This window comes from Solea solea, chromosome 5, assembly GCF_958295425.1.
Source record: "Solea solea chromosome 5, fSolSol10.1, whole genome shotgun sequence".
NCBI classification, from domain to species: Eukaryota; Metazoa; Chordata; class Actinopteri; order Pleuronectiformes; family Soleidae; genus Solea; species Solea solea.
In genome coordinates this window covers 14,006,883-14,026,322 of record NC_081138.1, presented here as the reverse complement: position 1 = coordinate 14,026,322, position 19,440 = coordinate 14,006,883, and the positions used below count along the sequence as shown (strand labels likewise).

Genomic DNA, 19,440 nt, shown 5'->3' with positions numbered 1-19,440 from the left:
TGTGAAATGGCTGTGGCTCACTCTGCAGTCACTGCTTATTCAAGTGTGCCCTCCAATGGAGGAAACAGGTCATGCTGACAAAAGGCTCCTCTGCTGGTTGATAAAGTGATTTGTCGTCGCTGTTTGGACTTCAAAAAAACATTCTTTTTCCCTCTGACTTTACTCACAGGAGCCAACATCGGCGATCTGAGTAGTTCTACAGTTAAATCTGAAACTTTTTTCTGGTGCAGCAAACAGTGCAGATACAGTAAAAACCTTCAGCTGCCAGTAAGGGAAAAAAATCCAACTGATATTAATGCATTTCACTCCCTGAAGTCTGGAACACTATCTGATCCTCCCAAAACAATGAGAACAATCACAGACTTTATTTGCAGCATATGTTCATTAGTGACACATTATACATACAGTTTTTTGGGAAGGTCACTGAGTGATTGAGAGGATCTAAACCAAATGCTAATGCAGTAACTGATTGGAAAAGCACAGTAATGTGATTAAAATGATATGCAGATGGGTTCTCATCAGAGCTGTCTATCTATTAATGAGATGATGAGATCTCTCTCTCTCTCTCTCTCTCTCTCACACACACACACACTCTGCCTGTGTGTGTGTGTGTTAATCCATGAGAATATGCACAGAATGTGCATATTCCTATCATTGAGTTCAATCAATCTACAGTGTAGATTGTACTTCCACAGTACATTTAAAGAAGACAATTGAAAACATTTTTTTTAACATCACACATTAACTTTTTTAAGTAAAATGTTTATTTTTATGTTGCTAGTAGTTTCCCTCACTACATGTTTATTTCACCCTAGTATATTCCTAGTTGCTTTTCAGATTAAAATGTTGTATTCTGACAAGTAAAAATGTGTTATGGTTATACATTTGGCCTACAACAGCCCAAACCCAGTGTCAGATTGAGACGATTTGGCACAATTCAGCCCTCTCTGAGTTATTTGCATTTCAATGCAAAGACATTTCCCCTCAACATTTTTAGATGGTCCAATTATCCAATATTTTATTCCAGAATGATGCTTTTAATAGCTGGTTTAGAACCACAGATATAAGGTACTTAACTTTATGAAGACATCATTTAAGTTGTGAAAGTGGCTCCACCTTGACTTGTTTAACAATACATCTAGTATTAACAAGCTACTTCGTGTAATAGTACATTAAACAACAGAGTCAGACTTTTCCTGTTGATACTTTTAGAAATGTTACTTTAGATGTGACAAAACCACAAAATCAAATCTTAAAACACAGCTGACACTGAACGCAGCATTGTTTTGCATCATCTGCGGCTCCGATAAAACATAAAAACAATTTTAATACATTCTGAACAATATCACTTTCCTTTGCCCACTAACCAAATGATGAATGTTCTTCCTGGGACCCAGTGCCTATTAAAGAGTGATGAAACAGGATGTAAGTGCTCATCTTTACGGCAATGTGTAAAAAATCTCATCTTTGATCGGATTAGTGCCAGCAGAGTCCTGGAATTTGTGGGGAAAAAAACTGATTTAGTCTTCACGTGGGACCTGTTGAGAGACAACAGCTTTCTTTACTGAAAACACCATGCACATTAAAACTGAGCCAAGCACGTCTGGCTACACAACCCACACGCTGCTTCTACAGACAGTTCCAGTGTAATTTGGCAGAAGTGAGTGAGCAGCTCTTCTGAGAATCCTCTCATTCAGTGAAGCCAATTACAGTAACATTTACTGGCACCTACTGGAGAAAATCTTCACTTGCACTCGAAGGATTGTACATCGGGAAAACCTAATGTGTGAAGTGCCTCTAAAGGGCAACAAAGACCCAACTCCCACAGAGTGCTGGACAAGAGTAATATCCAGAGGCTCTGCCATTTTTTTGTGATTTTATTCAATCGCACTGTTCTGAATCCTGCAGTGATTGCAATCAATGTGATGTTCTCTGCTTTCTAAGAGTATTTATTTGAATAATACATTCATTATCAGTTTCCTAAAGTGCCAAGCACATGCAATTTATAGGCAGAGCTATATGCTGGAATCACATAGTGTTTATTTCCTGTTTTATGTTATTTATTTATTTCTTTTTCTTGTGGCGTATGGAGTGCATTTCAAAACTGTACAAGGTTCCGTACAAAGGTGATGGAGAGTACAAAGTCGAAAAGGCTGAAAATGACAATATAAAATATAAACTATAAATTTCGTAAAACAAATGGAAAACAAGGAAGCACACGTGTTCTATATGCAAATATTATTTAAGGAAATAAACATGTTTCTGAAACGCTTGTGTATTTTTTTTTTCAAATTCTCGCATCTTTATCGTATTTAACACCATTCCCCTTTCAAGTGCGGATAAATATCATGATTGGCATTGTTGTCATAGACTCCACTTTCTCGTGAGTGTTCAAGTATTGATGTCAGAGCAGTGGAAGTAAAATCCTATCAAACTACAAACAGTTGTAGTGATTTCATAAAGATTTCACCAGAACATGGTCATTCAGGCTGTCATGTTAAAAAAACAACAACATATCAGCAGAAATGACTTGTCACACCAGTCCACAAACACAATACGACACACCAGCTACTTTTTTGTTGACCCTGATTCTCCTCTGACCCCAGGCGTTGGATTGGCCTGTTTCCAGAACCAGGCACAATGTGAATCGTGACAAGCAGCAGAAGTCATCGTGGTTTTCTCTTCTGTCCATTTTCATTCCGTTTTCTCTGGAGGAACTACCTCCATCAGCAGCTGGAGATAAATAGTAATGGGCCCTACAGGAGAAAGCACGTCAAATGTCACTTTTCCACCATGGTCCATCATGGCATCAGCACAACCTCACACTGTTACCACTGTCACACTAGCAAGCACTGGCACACTTCCTGTCCAGGCTCTAGTTCCAATCAGAACCTTGGTACTCTCACTAAACCAATCCATATTCACAGCAGTTAAGCTGAACCAAAGTTCCACAATCTTGTGTTATCAATGGTGGGTGTTGCTAATTTGAGTAGAAGTAAACACTTTTTTTTTTTTTTTTTACACACTTTCGTTCTGTTAAAAACTTGCAAAACCTATAAAAAAGTATGTATAGGTTCTGAACCAAAACTGTTAAAAGGTTGGTGTGGACAGTAGAACCATGCCTGTGCCGCGTTGGTGTAAAAAGGTCTATCTGTTTCGTAATCGGTTGTACCTTTTGAACATATTTCCCATTTCACTTTCTACCAGTGGTCAAGAGGCAAACAAAGTATTTCAGTGACTTGTATTCTGCAACTTGCCTCCTGAATTTCAGTAAAAATGAAAAATAAACTTACTCATGAGTTTGCGTGCCCATTCAACCTTACGGTGAACAAAAGGGTAGTAGAGTAGAAATCCACTGAACATGAACACTGCACAGTAGATATATTCCACTTCTGGCTTATCAATGATGGGGGCCAGGACTAAGTAGCCAGACACCAGCACCATCAGGCCCGCTAGGACAACTGGCACCTTGAAGTTATCACAAAGAGTTTAGATTTTACTTTTCACACAAGGAAACAGAATTTTTTTTAAATAATTTTTTTTAATTACATTTAAAGGGTGAGTGTGTAAGATAACTCCCTCCCTTTCTCTCTCCACTTTTCCACTATAATTTCTTAATTGAAGTCTTCATGACAAAAAGCCTTTGCCTAAAGTACATATAAAAAGTTCATTTTAAGTCTGTATGTCTGTGGTGTTTCACTTCACGACGTTAGTAAAGTGAGACGGCAGCAAACTTTAGGGTCAGGAATTATACCAGATACTTTACTTTTAGGAACATACCCCGCACAGAATCATTGGAATATTGACCCAAAGTTGTCTTTTCAGAAAGCTCTGCAGACTCACGTGAGAAAGTCTGGGGTGGTAGCAACAGTAGCTGTGTTTTGGCGACTGAAGTTACACAATAGAGATTAAAGCGACTACAAACACACTTATGGGTAGCATGTTGTCTCACCTTCATAGGGTTTTGTTTTAATATCTAAGTATGTCTCGCTGTCTGTACAGTATGTCGGAAAAAGAACGGAAAATAGAAGTGAAACTGTGCCTTGTTAAAAAAGCCTCACCTTCACTGGTCTGTGGAGCTCCTTCCTTGTGAATCGCATCACTATGAGTCCCAGTGTTGTCAGACCATAAAACATCCACTGAGCAAAGCTGAAGTAGTTTATAAGGGTGTTAATGTCGGCTGGGATAAGGTAGAACATAGCCAAAACACCCTAAAACACACAAAAATAGGTACACATAATAGTGGGAAAAAGAAACAAAGAAATGTTTTACATTTACATTTTATGTCCCCAAGGAAGTTGTGTTTTTTTTATTCATGATTTCTGTAATTTGTTTACATATCTATCTGTGAGCAGCATCACTCAAAAGGTAAAATTCTAATTTAAGGAACTTAATTTTTCCATTAGGAACGTCACTTGTGGAGGAGCAGAAGGGTGTATCCACACCCAACAACAGACACACACAAAGAAATAAAGATGGTCGGGGAGGAAATCTTCTGTGGATGTAAACATGGTTATGGCCCAAGACAGAAAATATTAGAATGTGGTGATCGAGACATGAATCCAGATTCAGGATTTCTTTAAACCATTGTTGAAGCCTTTCAGGATAGAGTACAAGCGGTATGTGCTCTCTTATGGTGCTTTGTCGAGTTGTTAATTCACAAAATAAGCTATTCTGTGTTTATGACTGTTTCCTGATTATATTTCTATTGCTCAGTTCTATTTTTTTTTGCTATTTTGTGCAAAGAACCTGACATAAAAAACTCTTCAGCATAACATTACTTTTGTTGTTTAAGTAATTTTAGTGAATTGTGACATAAAATGATACACAACAAATGAGTGCACAACAGTGGGCTTGTGAGGCAAACAAAATCAACACAGACACCAAGTAGAAATTCTAACATTAAAAAGACAGATGGTCATTAAATGTGCAGGACTCACATTCAGTATGAGAGCAGGTAATGGTGTACAGTACTTTGGACTGATATAGGATAAAATTTTCACCATGTGACCCTCTCTACCAGATACATACGTCAGTCTGTGGGAGGAGAAAGACAGACATATGTTTTTTTCTTTCATGTTTAATTTGTTCTTGTGTCATTTGCAATTTTTCTTAACCCACCTCTCTTATGTTTTCCCACCACTAATAACAATTATATTACCAATAATAATAAAAAAAAAACATGTCTTTATCATATCTTATCTGATAATAGGATGGTTGTCTTACCTGGCACCACTGAAGCAGGATCCATTGGCAGTACCAATTGTAGAGAAGACAACAAAAAGTGGAACGATCCAAGACAGAGGATAAAAGACTCTGTCCCCAAACGTCTAAAATGTACAAACCACATACTTAACAATGGACTAGGAAGACAAGACACTGCTAATGTATTACTTACATTAGTTAATTACTTTCATATTACACATATACACATATAAAAAGTAATGTTTATGTAATGTATGCAAATCATGAAATCTAATTATATATGCACTCAATTGCTTAGATACTGCTTTTAATTTCTCGGCTTCTCTCTTTAGGGGTCACCACATGGGATCATCTGCCTCTATCCTGTTCTATCCCTTGTGTCCGCTTCTGTTACACCAACTGTTTTCATATCTTTTTTAACAACATCCATGAACCTCTGTGGTTGTCCTCTTTTCTTGCTGCCCTGCAATACAATACAATCACTATTCAGCCTCTGCACATGAACAAACCATCTCAACATTGCCTGTCTTACTTTATTTCCAAACGGTTCAACCCGAGTTGTCCCTCGACTATACGCTCCGAAAAGAAACCTCAGCATCTTCAGCTCTACCACCGCAAGCTCCGCCTCCCGTCTTTCAGACAGTGCCACTGTCTCCAAGCCAATCATCATAGCAGGTCTCACCACCGTCTTGTAGACCTTCTCTTGCACTTTTGCTACTACCCTTCTGTCACACGTCAACCCTGACCCTCACCTCAATCTCAAGTGCCGTACAGGAAGAACACCAATAAAAAGCCATAAAAATAGAAAGCATAAAAACAGAAAACGTTTAAAAATGTCACAGAACATAATAAAAGCACATAAAAGCAAACAAACAAACAAACATGAAAGTCCAGCTCAACCCAGGTTAAATGCCAAGTAGAATTTTAAAGAAGATTTAAAGAGTCACATTAACGGGCACATCTGATGTGCCAGGGCAGGGCATTCCAAAGCTGCCACTGCGAAGGGGGGGTCCAGGTTTCACATTTTGATAAGAGGTTGTACAGCAGAGTGTTTAAAAGCAGCTGAAACACACCCTGATCTAAGAATAGTGTTTATTAAAACACGTACAGTTGGCCCAAGGACAGCATGTCGCCCACAAATGCATAACTGTGTCAGAGAGTGTGGAAAGGAATATTGGCTCAAAATGATCAAGGACAGATTGGCAAACAAAGGTCAAAGGTGGCATGAGTTAACAGAGGTGATGGTGGTGAAGGTCACCAGCTGAAGAGAAGACATTTTGTCAATCAAACTTTTTGGAAGTTGTCGCAGAGAGTAGGAGATGCACCACAGGGGAGATATCACATGGATTTACAAGGGAGTTGAAAAGGTTGAACAGAACCCTGGGGCTGTTATTGGAAACTAGACTAGACAAATGCTCCATTTTAGCAACTTTAACAGCTCTCTGGTAGACTGAAAGGCAATCATGCAGAATTTGATGAGAGATGTGGAGCTTGTCTTTTTTTCCATCTTCTCTCAGCTTGTCGACATACGCGTCGGAGAGCACGGCTGGAGTCATTTACCCGTGGCTGTGAAGTACGCTTGGTTTTAAAAGGGGAAACAGAATCCAGGATATTCATACATAAGGAAAGGAATTTAAAAACGCGCATCGGCACTAGGAGCACAATTGTCATCAGGTGTACAACACAAATTAGATTCATTAAATAAGGTAGCACACTGCGAGGCAGTTTCAGGGGTTATAATGGGCTGGAGGCGCGAGGGAGCATAGGCTCGAGCAAGAGATTGAAATAGTAAATAACACAGGCAGATGGTCAGAAATACATGCGCTCATAAATTTCATTTACACACACACACAGATAGGGCACATGATAACACAAGATCTCCAACCACTCTACCCTGCCTGCACTCTCCTCTTCATCTCTTGTGCACTGTCCATTGCTTTGGATGGTTGACCCCAGGTACACTTATCCACTTTTACTAACTCTGCTCATTGCATCTTCGCCGTATCACCTGTCTCACTGTCATTCGGACACAGTTATTCTGTCTTGCCCTGCTAACCTTCATTCCTCTTCTCTCCAGTGCATACCTCCACCTCTCCAGGCTCTCTACCACCTGTCCCATGCTCTCACTGCAGATTACAATATCATCTGCAAACAACATAATCCACGGAGACTCCAGCCTGACTTCATCTGTCAACCTGTCCATCACCATTGCAAACAAGAAAGGGCCCTGATCTGATCCCTGATGTACTCCAACCCACTCCAACTGCACACCTCAACACTGTCTCACTGTCCCCATACATGTCCTGCACCACCCTCACATACTGCTCTGCCACTCCCCACAGTTCCTCTCTTGGTGCCGGGTCGTAAGCTTTCTCTAGATCCACAAAGACGCAATCCAACTCCTTCTAGTCTTTTCTATACTTCTATTTACTAGTTTTTCTTGGCATGAACTTGGACTGCTACTCACTGACTGTGATTGATCAACTTACTACCTCTGTAATTACTACCACTACACTTGCTGTAGTTCCTCATTCCACCACTCATTTCCTGATCTTCTTTCTTCTGTCCAGAACACCAAACCTATTCTTGGCTGTATCCCTCACAACTTAAGCTGCACTTCCCCAGTCATCTGGTAATACCAAAAAATATATTATATGTACCATCTCACCCCTAAACTGTAAAATATGCATTTCTCTGGTGACAGTGACTATAATTAAATGACTTCATCTCCTTACCACAGCAACAGCTGGAGACACCAGCACTTCAGTGGAGGTCATGACAGTGAAGTAAGCAATGTTGACCATTACATAGCACACAGAAACCAAGGGGATCCCAATAATAATGGCCAGTGGCAAGTTCCTGAGAGTAATCCACAAAACACAATTTAAGAGGGAAACAAGTTGTGTATTTTGCCACTTAAGAGTTTAAGTATTACATTTAAGTATGAACAAAAGTTAATAATTATCTTGAGGGAGTCTTTAAAAACGAATCACCTTCTACAGTGAGTTTCAGTCTTACCTGTATGGGTCTTTCACTTCCTCTGTGATAAAATTCAGTTGGTTCCTGAGAAAACAATGGCGTGAACATGAAACGTTGTGCACAGGGCTTTAAATTGAGAAGCATTGTGATTGATATCATCGGTCAGCTCACAAAACATGTTATCTGGTCTAAGGGAATTTAGCTATCCCGTTCCTGCAGCTGCATTGTGTGGAATATATCATTTTCTTAAGGTAACATGAAGGTTGAATCCAAAAGCTTGGAGAAAGGGCAAAGAGCATCTGAAAGACTGACACCTGACGATTTTAGGTCACAGTTCAACTCATAAATACATCACTTTATAGAGGAGCAGAGTTAATCCTGCACATCAGGTTAAAGAGGAGAACATTAACTATTACCATCCATCAAAGGCCCATAACCCGTTATAAAACGCAAGACCAATTGCTCCAAAAGACGGCGGTGTGTCACTGAATGCATTTGAAAAATTCTCAGTATTTCCTGAAAAAGAAAAAGAAAATGTAATGTGTTAAAAACATATTTTTTTAAATCCAATCAAATAACATACAATACACTGAAAGGACAATAAAACCCACCTTGAGCTAACAGAACAATTCCAGCCCCCGTTATGATAAAAATGATTAAAAGTTTAGCTGCAGTAAAGAAATTCTGCACATATCTCGCCAGTCTAGCACTAAAACAGTTGACTGAGACGACGACACCTGAGAAGAAAACAATAAATTATAAGTTAGACATTAGAAATAAATGGCAGATAAAAAAAGAAGAACACCTTTGGAACTTAAACAATTACAAAGGTTCCATGTTGAGCTGTTATGATCATTAATGATCATTAATGTAAGGCAAAATAAATTTAAATTAGCAAAATAGCTTTGAGGTCAGTTTGCTGTTTACTTTTTGATGGTTAACAGAAGTTCACAGAGTTTCTGTTAATCATCCATCCACCCATCTTCTGCCACAAATGAGTGCTACTACAATATCACAAACATTTCATAAAGTGCATCTACACTAATCAACCACTTCTTTAGGTACACCTAGACATGGTCAAGACTGAATGCTGAAGTTCAAACCAAGCATCATTTATACGGTACACATACTGTATACCGACAGAATTGGCCAGGGAGTATATATGCAGTGCTTTTTCTATCACACATCTGTCCCACCCACCCACACATTGCCGGCACAGCTGCCAGGAGCAAATTGAGGTTAATTGTCTTGCATACAGTAGAATATAGTGGAGCCATGGATCGAATCCCTGCCCTTCCAGTTGAAGGACAACATGATCTTCCACTGACCCACATCCACCTTTTGTAGCCAGTTCAGTTTTAATACTAAATACATGATCAATTACATCCATAATGAGTGCTATGTGCAGTTTACTGACTTAAACATTAACTTCAACTTACATATAGCTGCTGCAGCCAGACACTTGGTAATAATGAGGGGAGGAGTGCAGCCAGGGTAGAAAGGAGTGGAGGCATATTCTGCAAAGCTCAGTGTGATGATGGCAAAGGCCGAAGGCCTCAACACAATGACAGTGGTCCAGGAGTAGAGGTAGGCTAAAATGGGGCCAAAAGCCTCCATTAAATATGAATAATCTGCGCCGGATTTGGTGATCATGGTGCCAAGCTCAGCGTAGCACAGTGCCCCTGTGTCGACAAACACATGAAGAGAGACGGACTAGTTAAGTTTGATCATTTCTTCTAGTGAAAGATTCAAAAGAAAGGTTAAGAACAACAAAAAACATTTGGTTCTCTGACACATTTACTCAAAGCAAACTACATATATATATATATATACATATATATGTATATATATAGATATATATATAGAAGCCAGTCATGTAGCATTTTACAACGTTTTGTCCATAACATTATCCGTAATCTGTGTAGCCTTATAAAGATAAAGATTACCATTGTGAAACACATTTCACATTTTATGTGTGTTAATGTTTTGCCAAATTTGTCAACCAAACATGTGCAGTGACCATAATGAAGAGTCATCAATAAATCCAAAAACACACCTGGTAAAGTTTAACAGTTATCTGAATTTACAGCAGCAGTCACACTCTACGGACTTTACTTTAAAGCCCCATAAATTCACATAGACTCATAAATCTGTTGTTTGTGTCTGAATGGGGAACACCCATACACCATGTGTGATAAGTGGACATTGTCTTCAAGTTGCAAAATGAAGTCCCGAGGTGAAGCCTTGAGATTTGACTGGCATCATGTAAGTCTTTGAAAAAGTGGAAGTTCTCAGACGTCACCTGCAGACTCAGACACCCGCTGTCATTCACTCGTGCTCTATCATCTATTTTCCTCTGTCCACCTTATTCCTATCCCCCATTATACATTGTGTGAATTCTGGGTGAAATTTGTGATGCTTCCTGATGCCGACACTGTGTTTTCCACAGCAACTGGATGTTAAACATCAAGAACAATTGTGAAATGATGCATGTGGGAACATCATACGACAACATACATGAGCATAATTAGCTACTTTTATTCACTCCATTGCTACAGACGATGAAGCTGTAAACAATGTGGAAAGCTCCGAGGCGTATTAGTGTTCACACAGCAATAAGGTCGGTCACGTTTTGTTGAAGGAGGTGGGAGACAATCTTGGTTTTTTTAAGCTTGACATAGAGTCAAGTCAGAGCTTTAGTGTCCCACATCAACAAGCCATGATTTTAGTTTCAACCTCATGCATTGTAGGACCATCACTGTGATGCTTTTGGATGAGGTTCTCACCCATAGTGGAAATCACGCCACAGGCAGCCCAGGTGAGGAGGCACGGTCCCACAGCTCCACTATACAGGAGAACAGCCTTGGGAGAAATGAAGATGCCTGAGCCGATCATACTCCCCACAATAAAACCGATGCCACTCAGCAGACCAACCTGACCAAACACACACAGAACAAACAGGAAGTACATTATTTCATGCTCACATTGAAATAATGTGAGCATTGCAAACCGTGTTGCAAACCTTAAAGGTGCAGCGCACAACTTTTGGTGATTTTGGTTGATGTTATTCTGCCTCTGTTTGGTGTGATGTACCATTATTTGTAGGCTGCGTCGTTCATTTCGGAGTATGCAATGCATCTTTGTGTATCTTTTGTCGTACTCCAACCTGTTTGTAGCCCTCTCATTTCACTAGCACAATGTTGCTGTTGCCTCTGTCTGTCTTGACATGAAACAAATCACTTCCTGTGTGCAGAACAGGAACGTTCCCGGGCAACATGAGATCGTTGGGTTAATGGGTTTAATTCAGTTCAATTCAAATGAATTTAATTGAATTCAATTAAATTCATTCGAACACTATAAAAGACTTACAGGAGGGTTCAAGTTCAAGAGTTTTATTTGTCACATGCATCGTTTTTTATATAACTCATAACACACAGTGAAAAGTTTTGACCATCATCCACACTGTTGTTTTTTTGTATCTGTTTTGTTTGTTCACGTTCAGCATCAATGAAAATGAAGGTCTCCCTCAACTGAATTGCAGGTTTTTAATTAAGGTCAAATTAAATGAAATTTGAATGTGTTCCTTTTTTCCCCCACAAAACAGATGTGTCCATTCACCTCAGGGCTAAACGGGCCTGAGAGGCCTGGACAGCACATCATAGTGGATCATTGTGGAGCTAATTATGTAGAGATGATTGTGGTGGCACTGCCCAGCGTTTGTCCAACCCCCATCTTTGTGAAAAGGTACGACTGGAGGGATCCAGTCTAGCACTAAAGTCGTTCTCAGGATCACCCACACATGTAAATACACACACTCACATCTTTTTGAAGCACAGCGGCCTTCACAGCCTGCTTGTCCTTAGCAGGAGAATCCATGCTGGGGCCAGTGGAGCCATTCTGCGACTCCTTCCTCTCCATTTCTCTCTGCTAGTGGCCAAAAGAAGCACACATGCTCACATGTTTTATAAGAATATGATTTCATTAAAAAATGAAAAGAAAAATAGCCTTTCTTTCCACATCTGGAGTCAAATAACATACTATGAGATGAGTGCATATAGCTGTCTGTCACAGAAGGATTGTTGGTTTCAAAGTGCAACACCTTACCTGCTGAGCTAATGGGGGTGACATGTGACCAGAGGTGTTTTTTTGACTGAAGCTGTGGGTTGCACAACATCTCACCATGGGCCGTGATTGGCCCTCGGGCCATAGTTTGGACACCACTGCCATATAGACAGTAAAAATAACAAATACTAGCTGTCCTTCTCACTGGTGTCCACTTATACATTATGAGCTCTATCAATGGAACCAAAATGACATCATACTCTCGTGAAGAATCATAAACTGCGCATGGAAATGTTTACCCATGTTGTAGATCACAAGAAAGTAGATTCAGGTAGATTTAATTTAAATTCACTATATTCTTACTTCCAGATTGGCCTCAGGTAGCAAACTAAAAGACTATCAGTTATATAACCTTCTATGAATAAGTCTCAAACCAACATTTTTGAAAATTCAAAAACGTAAGATATGTGTATTTAAATGGTTGATTTTAGGTTTTTATTTCCTCTCAGTGTTTCCCGAACGATGCATATGCAGAACCCCTTTTTAAAGTTTACAAACCTCTGTGTCCAAATTCACAATACAAATTGTGACAAGAATATATTTACAACATCGTTGCGCATACATAGGCATGAATGTGTGAAGTGCTTTTACATCCCTTCATACACATTCAAAACTGTTAAGTCTTGAGTGTAATGAAAAGTTGCATTTTAGAGTCAGAGTCAGTCATCTGACCTACTCGAAATAGAACGTTTTGATTAGACTAGATTAAATATTTCAGAAGATTTCTCACTTACATGTTACTCGGCCTAAAATCACTTGATGCTCCACGTACGTTGAATCTTTGTTCGTTTTCCAACTCCAGGTACAATGATATGAAGTCTCCTCATTGGTACTGAGCTCGGTCAAGTGAGGGACAGGAGGAATGTCTGATGCAAATGAAAACCTGAGTACGCCCCTCTGATAGGAGGTTCCAAGATCTGATTGGGTCTCCTGGATTAAAGGGAGGTGGGTGAAGACATGAGGGTTAGGGTTTTTAAATTTTTCAAACGACAGTACATGCACAAAGAAAACAGTGGCATACAATTTTGCAAATCAATCAACAGTGTTTTATCCACTCCAAACACTTTATCCACTCCAAAGTCACCAGACTTCTTCAACAATGCTTCTTTGATACAGCTATGTGACACCCCTGCATGTGAGTCCATGCACATCTGTGTTTTTAAGTGTGTGTGTGCCACATTCCCCTTCTACGCTGTTCTTTCCCTGTTACAATGGGTACATTTTATTAATCCAATATTTTTTCAATAAATACAGTACAAATTCTCACGTCAGCATCAAGTCTCATGGAATGAAATGTCTTCAGGGTGTTGATTCTGCTTGTGAGGGAGCTTCAGCTTCAATAAACTGTACACCCTTCACACTTTTCCTGGATGTGCTGTTGTTGTGGCAATAACACAGGCAAAAGCTAATTTTTTTTTGGCTTAAATCCATAAACCACTTTTTTTTTTAAAGTTATGTAGTCTTCAGGTTGACACCGGTTTAACTGACAGCTGGTATCATCCAATAGGTACCTAGTTGCAGGTGTACTGCTAGTTAGTGTTCCCAACCACTCACCATACTTACATAGTGCAAGGACCAGGGTGGGAATGAGCTGCACCATGTTCCAAATGAGAAGATTTTGGTCATATCCTTTGACAAAAACAAGAAAGACACAAAGTTTCTTCTATAAGTTATGTGAGAATGACATTTATTTATGGTCATTTCCCTGTCTAACCCACTGATGATAAATACAGGACTTCCTGTGGTGAATGCAGTTCCCGCTTGCCGGTAATCTGCAGCTGAGGCAAGAACATATGAACTCAGTCACCCTGAGGACAAGAACTTATGACCAATGGCAGAGCACAAGTTTCAGACACATTCCCTGGTGCTTAGGATCTGACCAAGTGCATTTGAAGTCACACAATCAGACTTGTAAGTCTCTGCACTTTCAGTGTGGAAGGAAATGATCCTAAGAAAAGGTCAAAAGGTCAGGGAATCAGCAAGACAGTATTGCAGCAATATAAGGTAACTTAAGTAAACTAAAGAACAGAGTTCTCGACAAGTGTTTGACAGTGATACTATTAGGGGGATAAACTGAACTGTTGTTCAAGAGTTTTTGGACAGCATTAATGTTTGTCTAGTATCATAAGCTAAGGGTACAATTACCTTTTTTGCTGTGATTATCAATAGGAGGTTTCCAGCTTGGCTTCCAAGAACAGTTTTGCGATATGTTTTTACAAGGAATAGTGGGTCATGTTGACCCAAGCACCGGCTCCATCTGCTTGTCAACGCACACATTCAGACACACACTCACGCACAAGCTAATGCAACACACACACAGAGCTGGAAACATGCACACTCACAGGGGGCCGTGTTCATGGCAGTATAAGAACTGGTCGAAATCTCTGTTTGGGAGAGGCTGAACTGATATGTGCAAATTTAAGCTTTGTCTTGCTTAAAGGCTGTGATACTTCTCATCTCTCTGCATTGCTAATCATTATCTACACAACACAAATAAATAACTTTTTTTTTTTTTAAAAAGCGCTCATATTGAAAATATATATGCTTATAATTTGGGTATCCTTTGGAAACAAGTGAAAGCAAAATGTAAATCCTGGTTTTTCGATCAGTTGTTACATCTTAACTGAAATAAATGGAAATAAATGCATCTACATATCGGTAAAAATGTATTAATGTAAAGTAATGTAAAATGAAACCGTTTTAGGGCCCACGGTTTAAAATATTTCATGAAGGAATAAGAAATGTTTAAACAAATCATTCAGGAAAAGAGCAGAGAGTGACAATAAAGCAGTCATGGACAAAAGCTATCATGTTTGAATAATGATTAAAAATGCCAACTGGGAACAGTAAGAGTGACATCTAGGTAATTCAGTCTGTAGGGGGCGATAGCAGCTTGTGTTAATCTCAACCTACAAACTTCCACCACAACAATCCAGGGATGAGCTGGTGAAATAAAAAGGAGAAAGATGTAATTTCAAGGATCAGATCTGGCTAAGTAGGTTATTTAAAAAAAATAATAAATAGGTGTTTAACAGGACATTAACATCCGGTTTTCAAAATAAAACACTGAGAGCGCCGTGTCTCTGGGGGCACATTTGAAAGCACGTCTGTGTTTTAGAGACCTAATAACTGGAGTTTGAGCAACTGCAGAGAGAGTTCTCTAAAAGTTCTGAATAAGAATGAAAAAGTTGTGTTCAGCACATTGATATCTAGTAGTGTACTGGACATTGGACATTTTACTGTACAGTATAGAGGAAATTTCAAGTTAAATGTCTCATATTTGCACTTTTTAATCAAAAAAAAAAGTATCAACTTTGAGATGTAATAAAAACTGCATTGTCCATAAATTCTGGACAAGTGCTTACACTAGTGAGGTATGAAGAGCCTTATGTCTGCTCGTGCGGGGATATAAGATACACGGAAATACTCACATGTGTGTCATTCACAGCAGTATGAGGGTGACATAGTGTGAGGATATAACCATTCTGATCCACACTCCTCCAGTTCAGAAGGGGGCGGTAATGCACTTCAAAGCCGAAGAAGAAGAAGTTTCTACTCCATACCAGTTGGTGGCGGTAATCATTTTTCTGCTCGGAAAAAACACGGAGAACACTGACCTACAAGTTGGAGACCGGATGTTTTGAGATGGACAGTAGCTACTGTGAAGACTTTGAGGATGAACACCACCAGTCTAACGCGCTGGAAGGAGGCGGCTACTCTCATTTTAGCCGCAGGCCGCCAGCTCGTTGCGGGCAGTCAGTCGTCAGGGTCGCTGCAGAAAGCCGCTTCAGCTTCCCCGCTGGCTGACCGCAGCTGCGCGGTGTCACACCTGCTGCACTCCTCCTTTGATTATGAGGTGTTGTTGCTCAAACGCAGCGGAAAAAGCCGATTTATGCCCAGTGCCTATGTGTTTCCCGGGGGTGTGGTGGACGCCTCGGACTTTTCCAGTGAGTGGCTGGACATTTTCTCGTCTTTCAAGAACGTTTCAGACTTTGGCTTGAGAAGTGTCGAACAAGCGCCGGAGAGCAGACCTCCCATCTTCGCCACAAACCGAATGAAACTGGGCTCTCCTATCCCTGGAGAGGTCGCCTTCAGGATCTGCGCCCTGAGGGAGACGTTTGAGGAGAGCGGTGTTCTGCTGGTTCTGTCTAAAATGGAAGTGGGAAGTTTGTTGGAAAGTTTAAAGGACAGACGTTACAACGACCAAGCGCCTCCCTGTCAAACAAACGTGCTGAGCAGTAGTGACCTCACTAAGTGGAGAGCTCTGGTGAACCAGAACCCCTCCAATTTCATCCGGATGTGCAGAGAGCTGGAGGTGCTGCCCAACATCTGGGCTTTACATGAATGGAGCAACTGGCTGACCCCAGCGGGCAAGTACGGTGGTAAGAGGTTTGACACAGCCTTCTTCATCTGCTGCCTGCAGGAGGCCCCGCACACTCTGCAGGACCAGAGGGAAATCGTGCATTATCAGGTAAAGGATACCGGGAGTGGATACTGATACTTTTTTTTCTGTAATGAAGTTTACATAATATTTTAAAACCCATATCACAGCAAATCTAGATATACATCTTTTCATTGTGTAAAATAAATGAACATATTCAAGTTCTGGCTTCCTGCCTCTCTGTGTTTCAGTGGTCCACACCGTCAGAGGTCCTGCAGAGCTCCCAGGCACAGGAGTTGTGGATCCCGCCGCCACAGTTCTATGAGTTTAGCCGCCTGTGTCGCTTCCCCCTCCTTAGTGACCTTCATGTCTTTGCCAGCCAGCGTGCCATAAAGGGCTGCGAGCACTGGCTGCCTGTAGTTTTCTTAAAAGATGACCACTACATCTCACTGCTTCCAGGTGATTGTGTTTTTCACCTACTCCACATCATTCATTACTAACAGTGAACCGGACTGAAATGACATAATGTTTTGCTTTATTATCTGATGAAGTGTTATTATTGGTCTGCTTTTTTTCTTATTTTATTCTGTTTGCTGGGCTCTCCTGTCTTTCTAGGTGACAAGCTGTACCCATTGGACGGCTCAGAGGACATTCAGCTGGACAAGCCAGAGGAAGAACCTGCACTACACCGCATTGTGGTCATGAGTTCAAATAGTTTAGCGCTTCAGATCACCATCCAGCCTAAATACGACCACGTGCTTCCAGTTATCATCCCACCCTTGTCACATGACCCTCAAAGTCAGCTTTGACTTTGACTTAAACTCCTCTGTGCACATATAAAATATATGTATATAATATATATATATAAAAACTTGAAATAACACAAATTAAATATTAAATATTTTATTGTGATACACTATATGGACAAAGGTATTTGGACACCCTATTAGACCAACAGGGACTATAAGTCAATGCACATACAGTACTTTTATGATGTTGAATGAGAAGGTCTGGCTCACAATCTCTGTTCCAGTTCATCCCAAAAGGTTTTCTACACCAAACTTGTCAAACCATGTGTTTATAGTCCTTGCTTTATGCACTGGGGCACAATCATGTTGGAAAAGAGAAGGGCCTCCCTTAAACTGTTGGAAGCATAGCCTTGTCCAAAATGTCTTGGTATGCTGACATGTTGATTGTCCGTCATTGGAGATTAGGGGTCTATCCCAAAGCCTGATTCAAACACCTGAATTTCATACTTAACAGGTGTAGCCAAATACATTTGTCCATAAAGTGTACATTGAATTCACAGCATCCACATTGATGTTTTAGATTACCGGACTGAAGATCAAATTATTATTTTTTTTTTCTACAGCACTCTGAGGACTCAGAAATGTGATGGCCAATTCTGATGTTCCGAGAGTCTGTGACACTGTCCTAAATCTTTAGTTTCATTAATAGTCTAATTTAGCCGTTATGTGGCCATGCAACATTAAAAAACAAATAAAAATAAAAAAGTCATATTAGAATCCATGTGGCTTTTTGACTGTATGCTTGTGCTGAACATTGTTGTCTTCACCTGGCAGCGTGCACACATTTTGCATTGGCATCATCAACCTGCTTTTCAGGGAGTGCTGTAAAATGAAACGGCAGATGGTTGTGCCGTCCTTTTGAGCGAAATCACGCTTTCAAATTTGCTGCAACAGCTTTGGTTTCTGAATTTCTCCTATGTGGGATCAATAAATGTGCGTCTGACTATCCAGCCTCAGTACAGAGTTGTCTCACTCGTGTGATGTTTTCTGCTATTGCAGGCGACACGTGCAATAAGCTTGAATAAGCTGAATATAGCAAATTGTGTAGCAGCAGAATCATTTCAGAAAACCTATATTATTAGTCGCATTTTAAACTCTTTTGTCCTTACCAGGATGTTCTAAGAATAATGACCCTGGAGAGATGGGCACATTGTCTGGATACTTGTGCTTTTGTGCCTTACTGTGTTTGGTTTTAGGGTTTACTTATTTTTGATTTGGTTCACTTGGGTCCTATGGTGTTAACTGTTGGGTTTTATTTATATAAAGAAATGTAAGAATTCAATCAGGATTTGTAGTAATGTGCATTTTGTCAAAGCTGTTAACAACTCTTACAAAGAAATGCTGCCACTGCCCACCGGCCTCCTTTGTGAAATGTTAACATGGCAATAAATATGAAATTTCTTCTTTATATATTGTTTTTCTCAACACTCTTATTTTTAATTCAGCTTGTAATCATTGTATTACAAGGTTGTTACCAAACATATCATGTGGGAGATAAGCGCGACGACACCTGCAGCTAGCAGCTGATGTGTTAAATGTGGTCCATTTCACGGCGCATGTTCCTCTGCGGGGTTTCAACCCTTTCTCCTTAGGGTGTCATCCCTGCTTACAGCTGTGACTGTGGCAAATTAATACCTCATGAGAGATAGTTGTATCCTGTCTTCTCTTTACAGAGTTTATTTAACACATTTATCATTCAAATTTAAATATATTTCATTTATTCATGTTTTGTGCTACAGCTTATTATGGGTTGTGATAGAGTACACTCACCAGCCACTGTATGAGGTCTCCTGTGAACCTAATAAGGTGACTGGTGGTTGTACATGTCATGTCGCGGAGATTTGTAAGGTGAGACGACCGAAGGTGGAGATTCTGGAGTCAGTGATGAGTTAAGTTGAAAAGGAGGACAACTGAAAGAAAAGGGGGAGAGGGGAGAGACGTCAG

The 19,440-nt window shown here is 40.1% G+C and overlaps 2 protein-coding genes across 3 annotated transcripts; one reads left to right on the top strand and one right to left on the bottom strand.

The window, feature by feature from the left end:
• Positions 1-778: 778 nt before the first annotated feature.
• On the bottom strand, positions 779-15,940 carry slc7a9 (solute carrier family 7 member 9). 2 transcript variants are annotated; one of them, XM_058629955.1, is made up of 15 exons: positions 15,738-15,940; positions 13,870-13,935; positions 13,041-13,236; positions 12,004-12,111; positions 10,971-11,118; positions 9,624-9,866; positions 8,796-8,921; positions 8,601-8,700; positions 8,224-8,268; positions 7,941-8,064; positions 5,227-5,330; positions 4,941-5,037; positions 4,062-4,211; positions 3,294-3,468; positions 779-2,756 (listed from the first exon to the last, which is right to left on the bottom strand). In XM_058629955.1, exons 4-15 carry the CDS (start codon positions 12,100-12,102, stop codon positions 2,695-2,697), a joined length of 1,473 nt encoding a protein of 490 aa, XP_058485938.1. In that variant the 5' UTR covers positions 12,103-12,111; positions 13,041-13,236; positions 13,870-13,935; positions 15,738-15,940; the 3' UTR covers positions 779-2,694. The 2 variants fall into 2 exon arrangements, with proteins under 2 accessions (XP_058485938.1, XP_058485940.1); XM_058629957.1 differs by having other exon boundaries at positions 12,004-12,108.
• nudt19 (nudix (nucleoside diphosphate linked moiety X)-type motif 19) lies at positions 15,936-17,649 on the top strand. The gene is made up of 3 exons (XM_058629958.1): positions 15,936-16,777; positions 16,939-17,146; positions 17,303-17,649. Exons 1-3 carry the CDS (start codon positions 15,983-15,985, stop codon positions 17,494-17,496), a joined length of 1,197 nt encoding a protein of 398 aa, XP_058485941.1. The 5' UTR covers positions 15,936-15,982; the 3' UTR covers positions 17,497-17,649.
• The last annotated feature ends 1,791 nt before the right edge of the window (positions 17,650-19,440 follow it).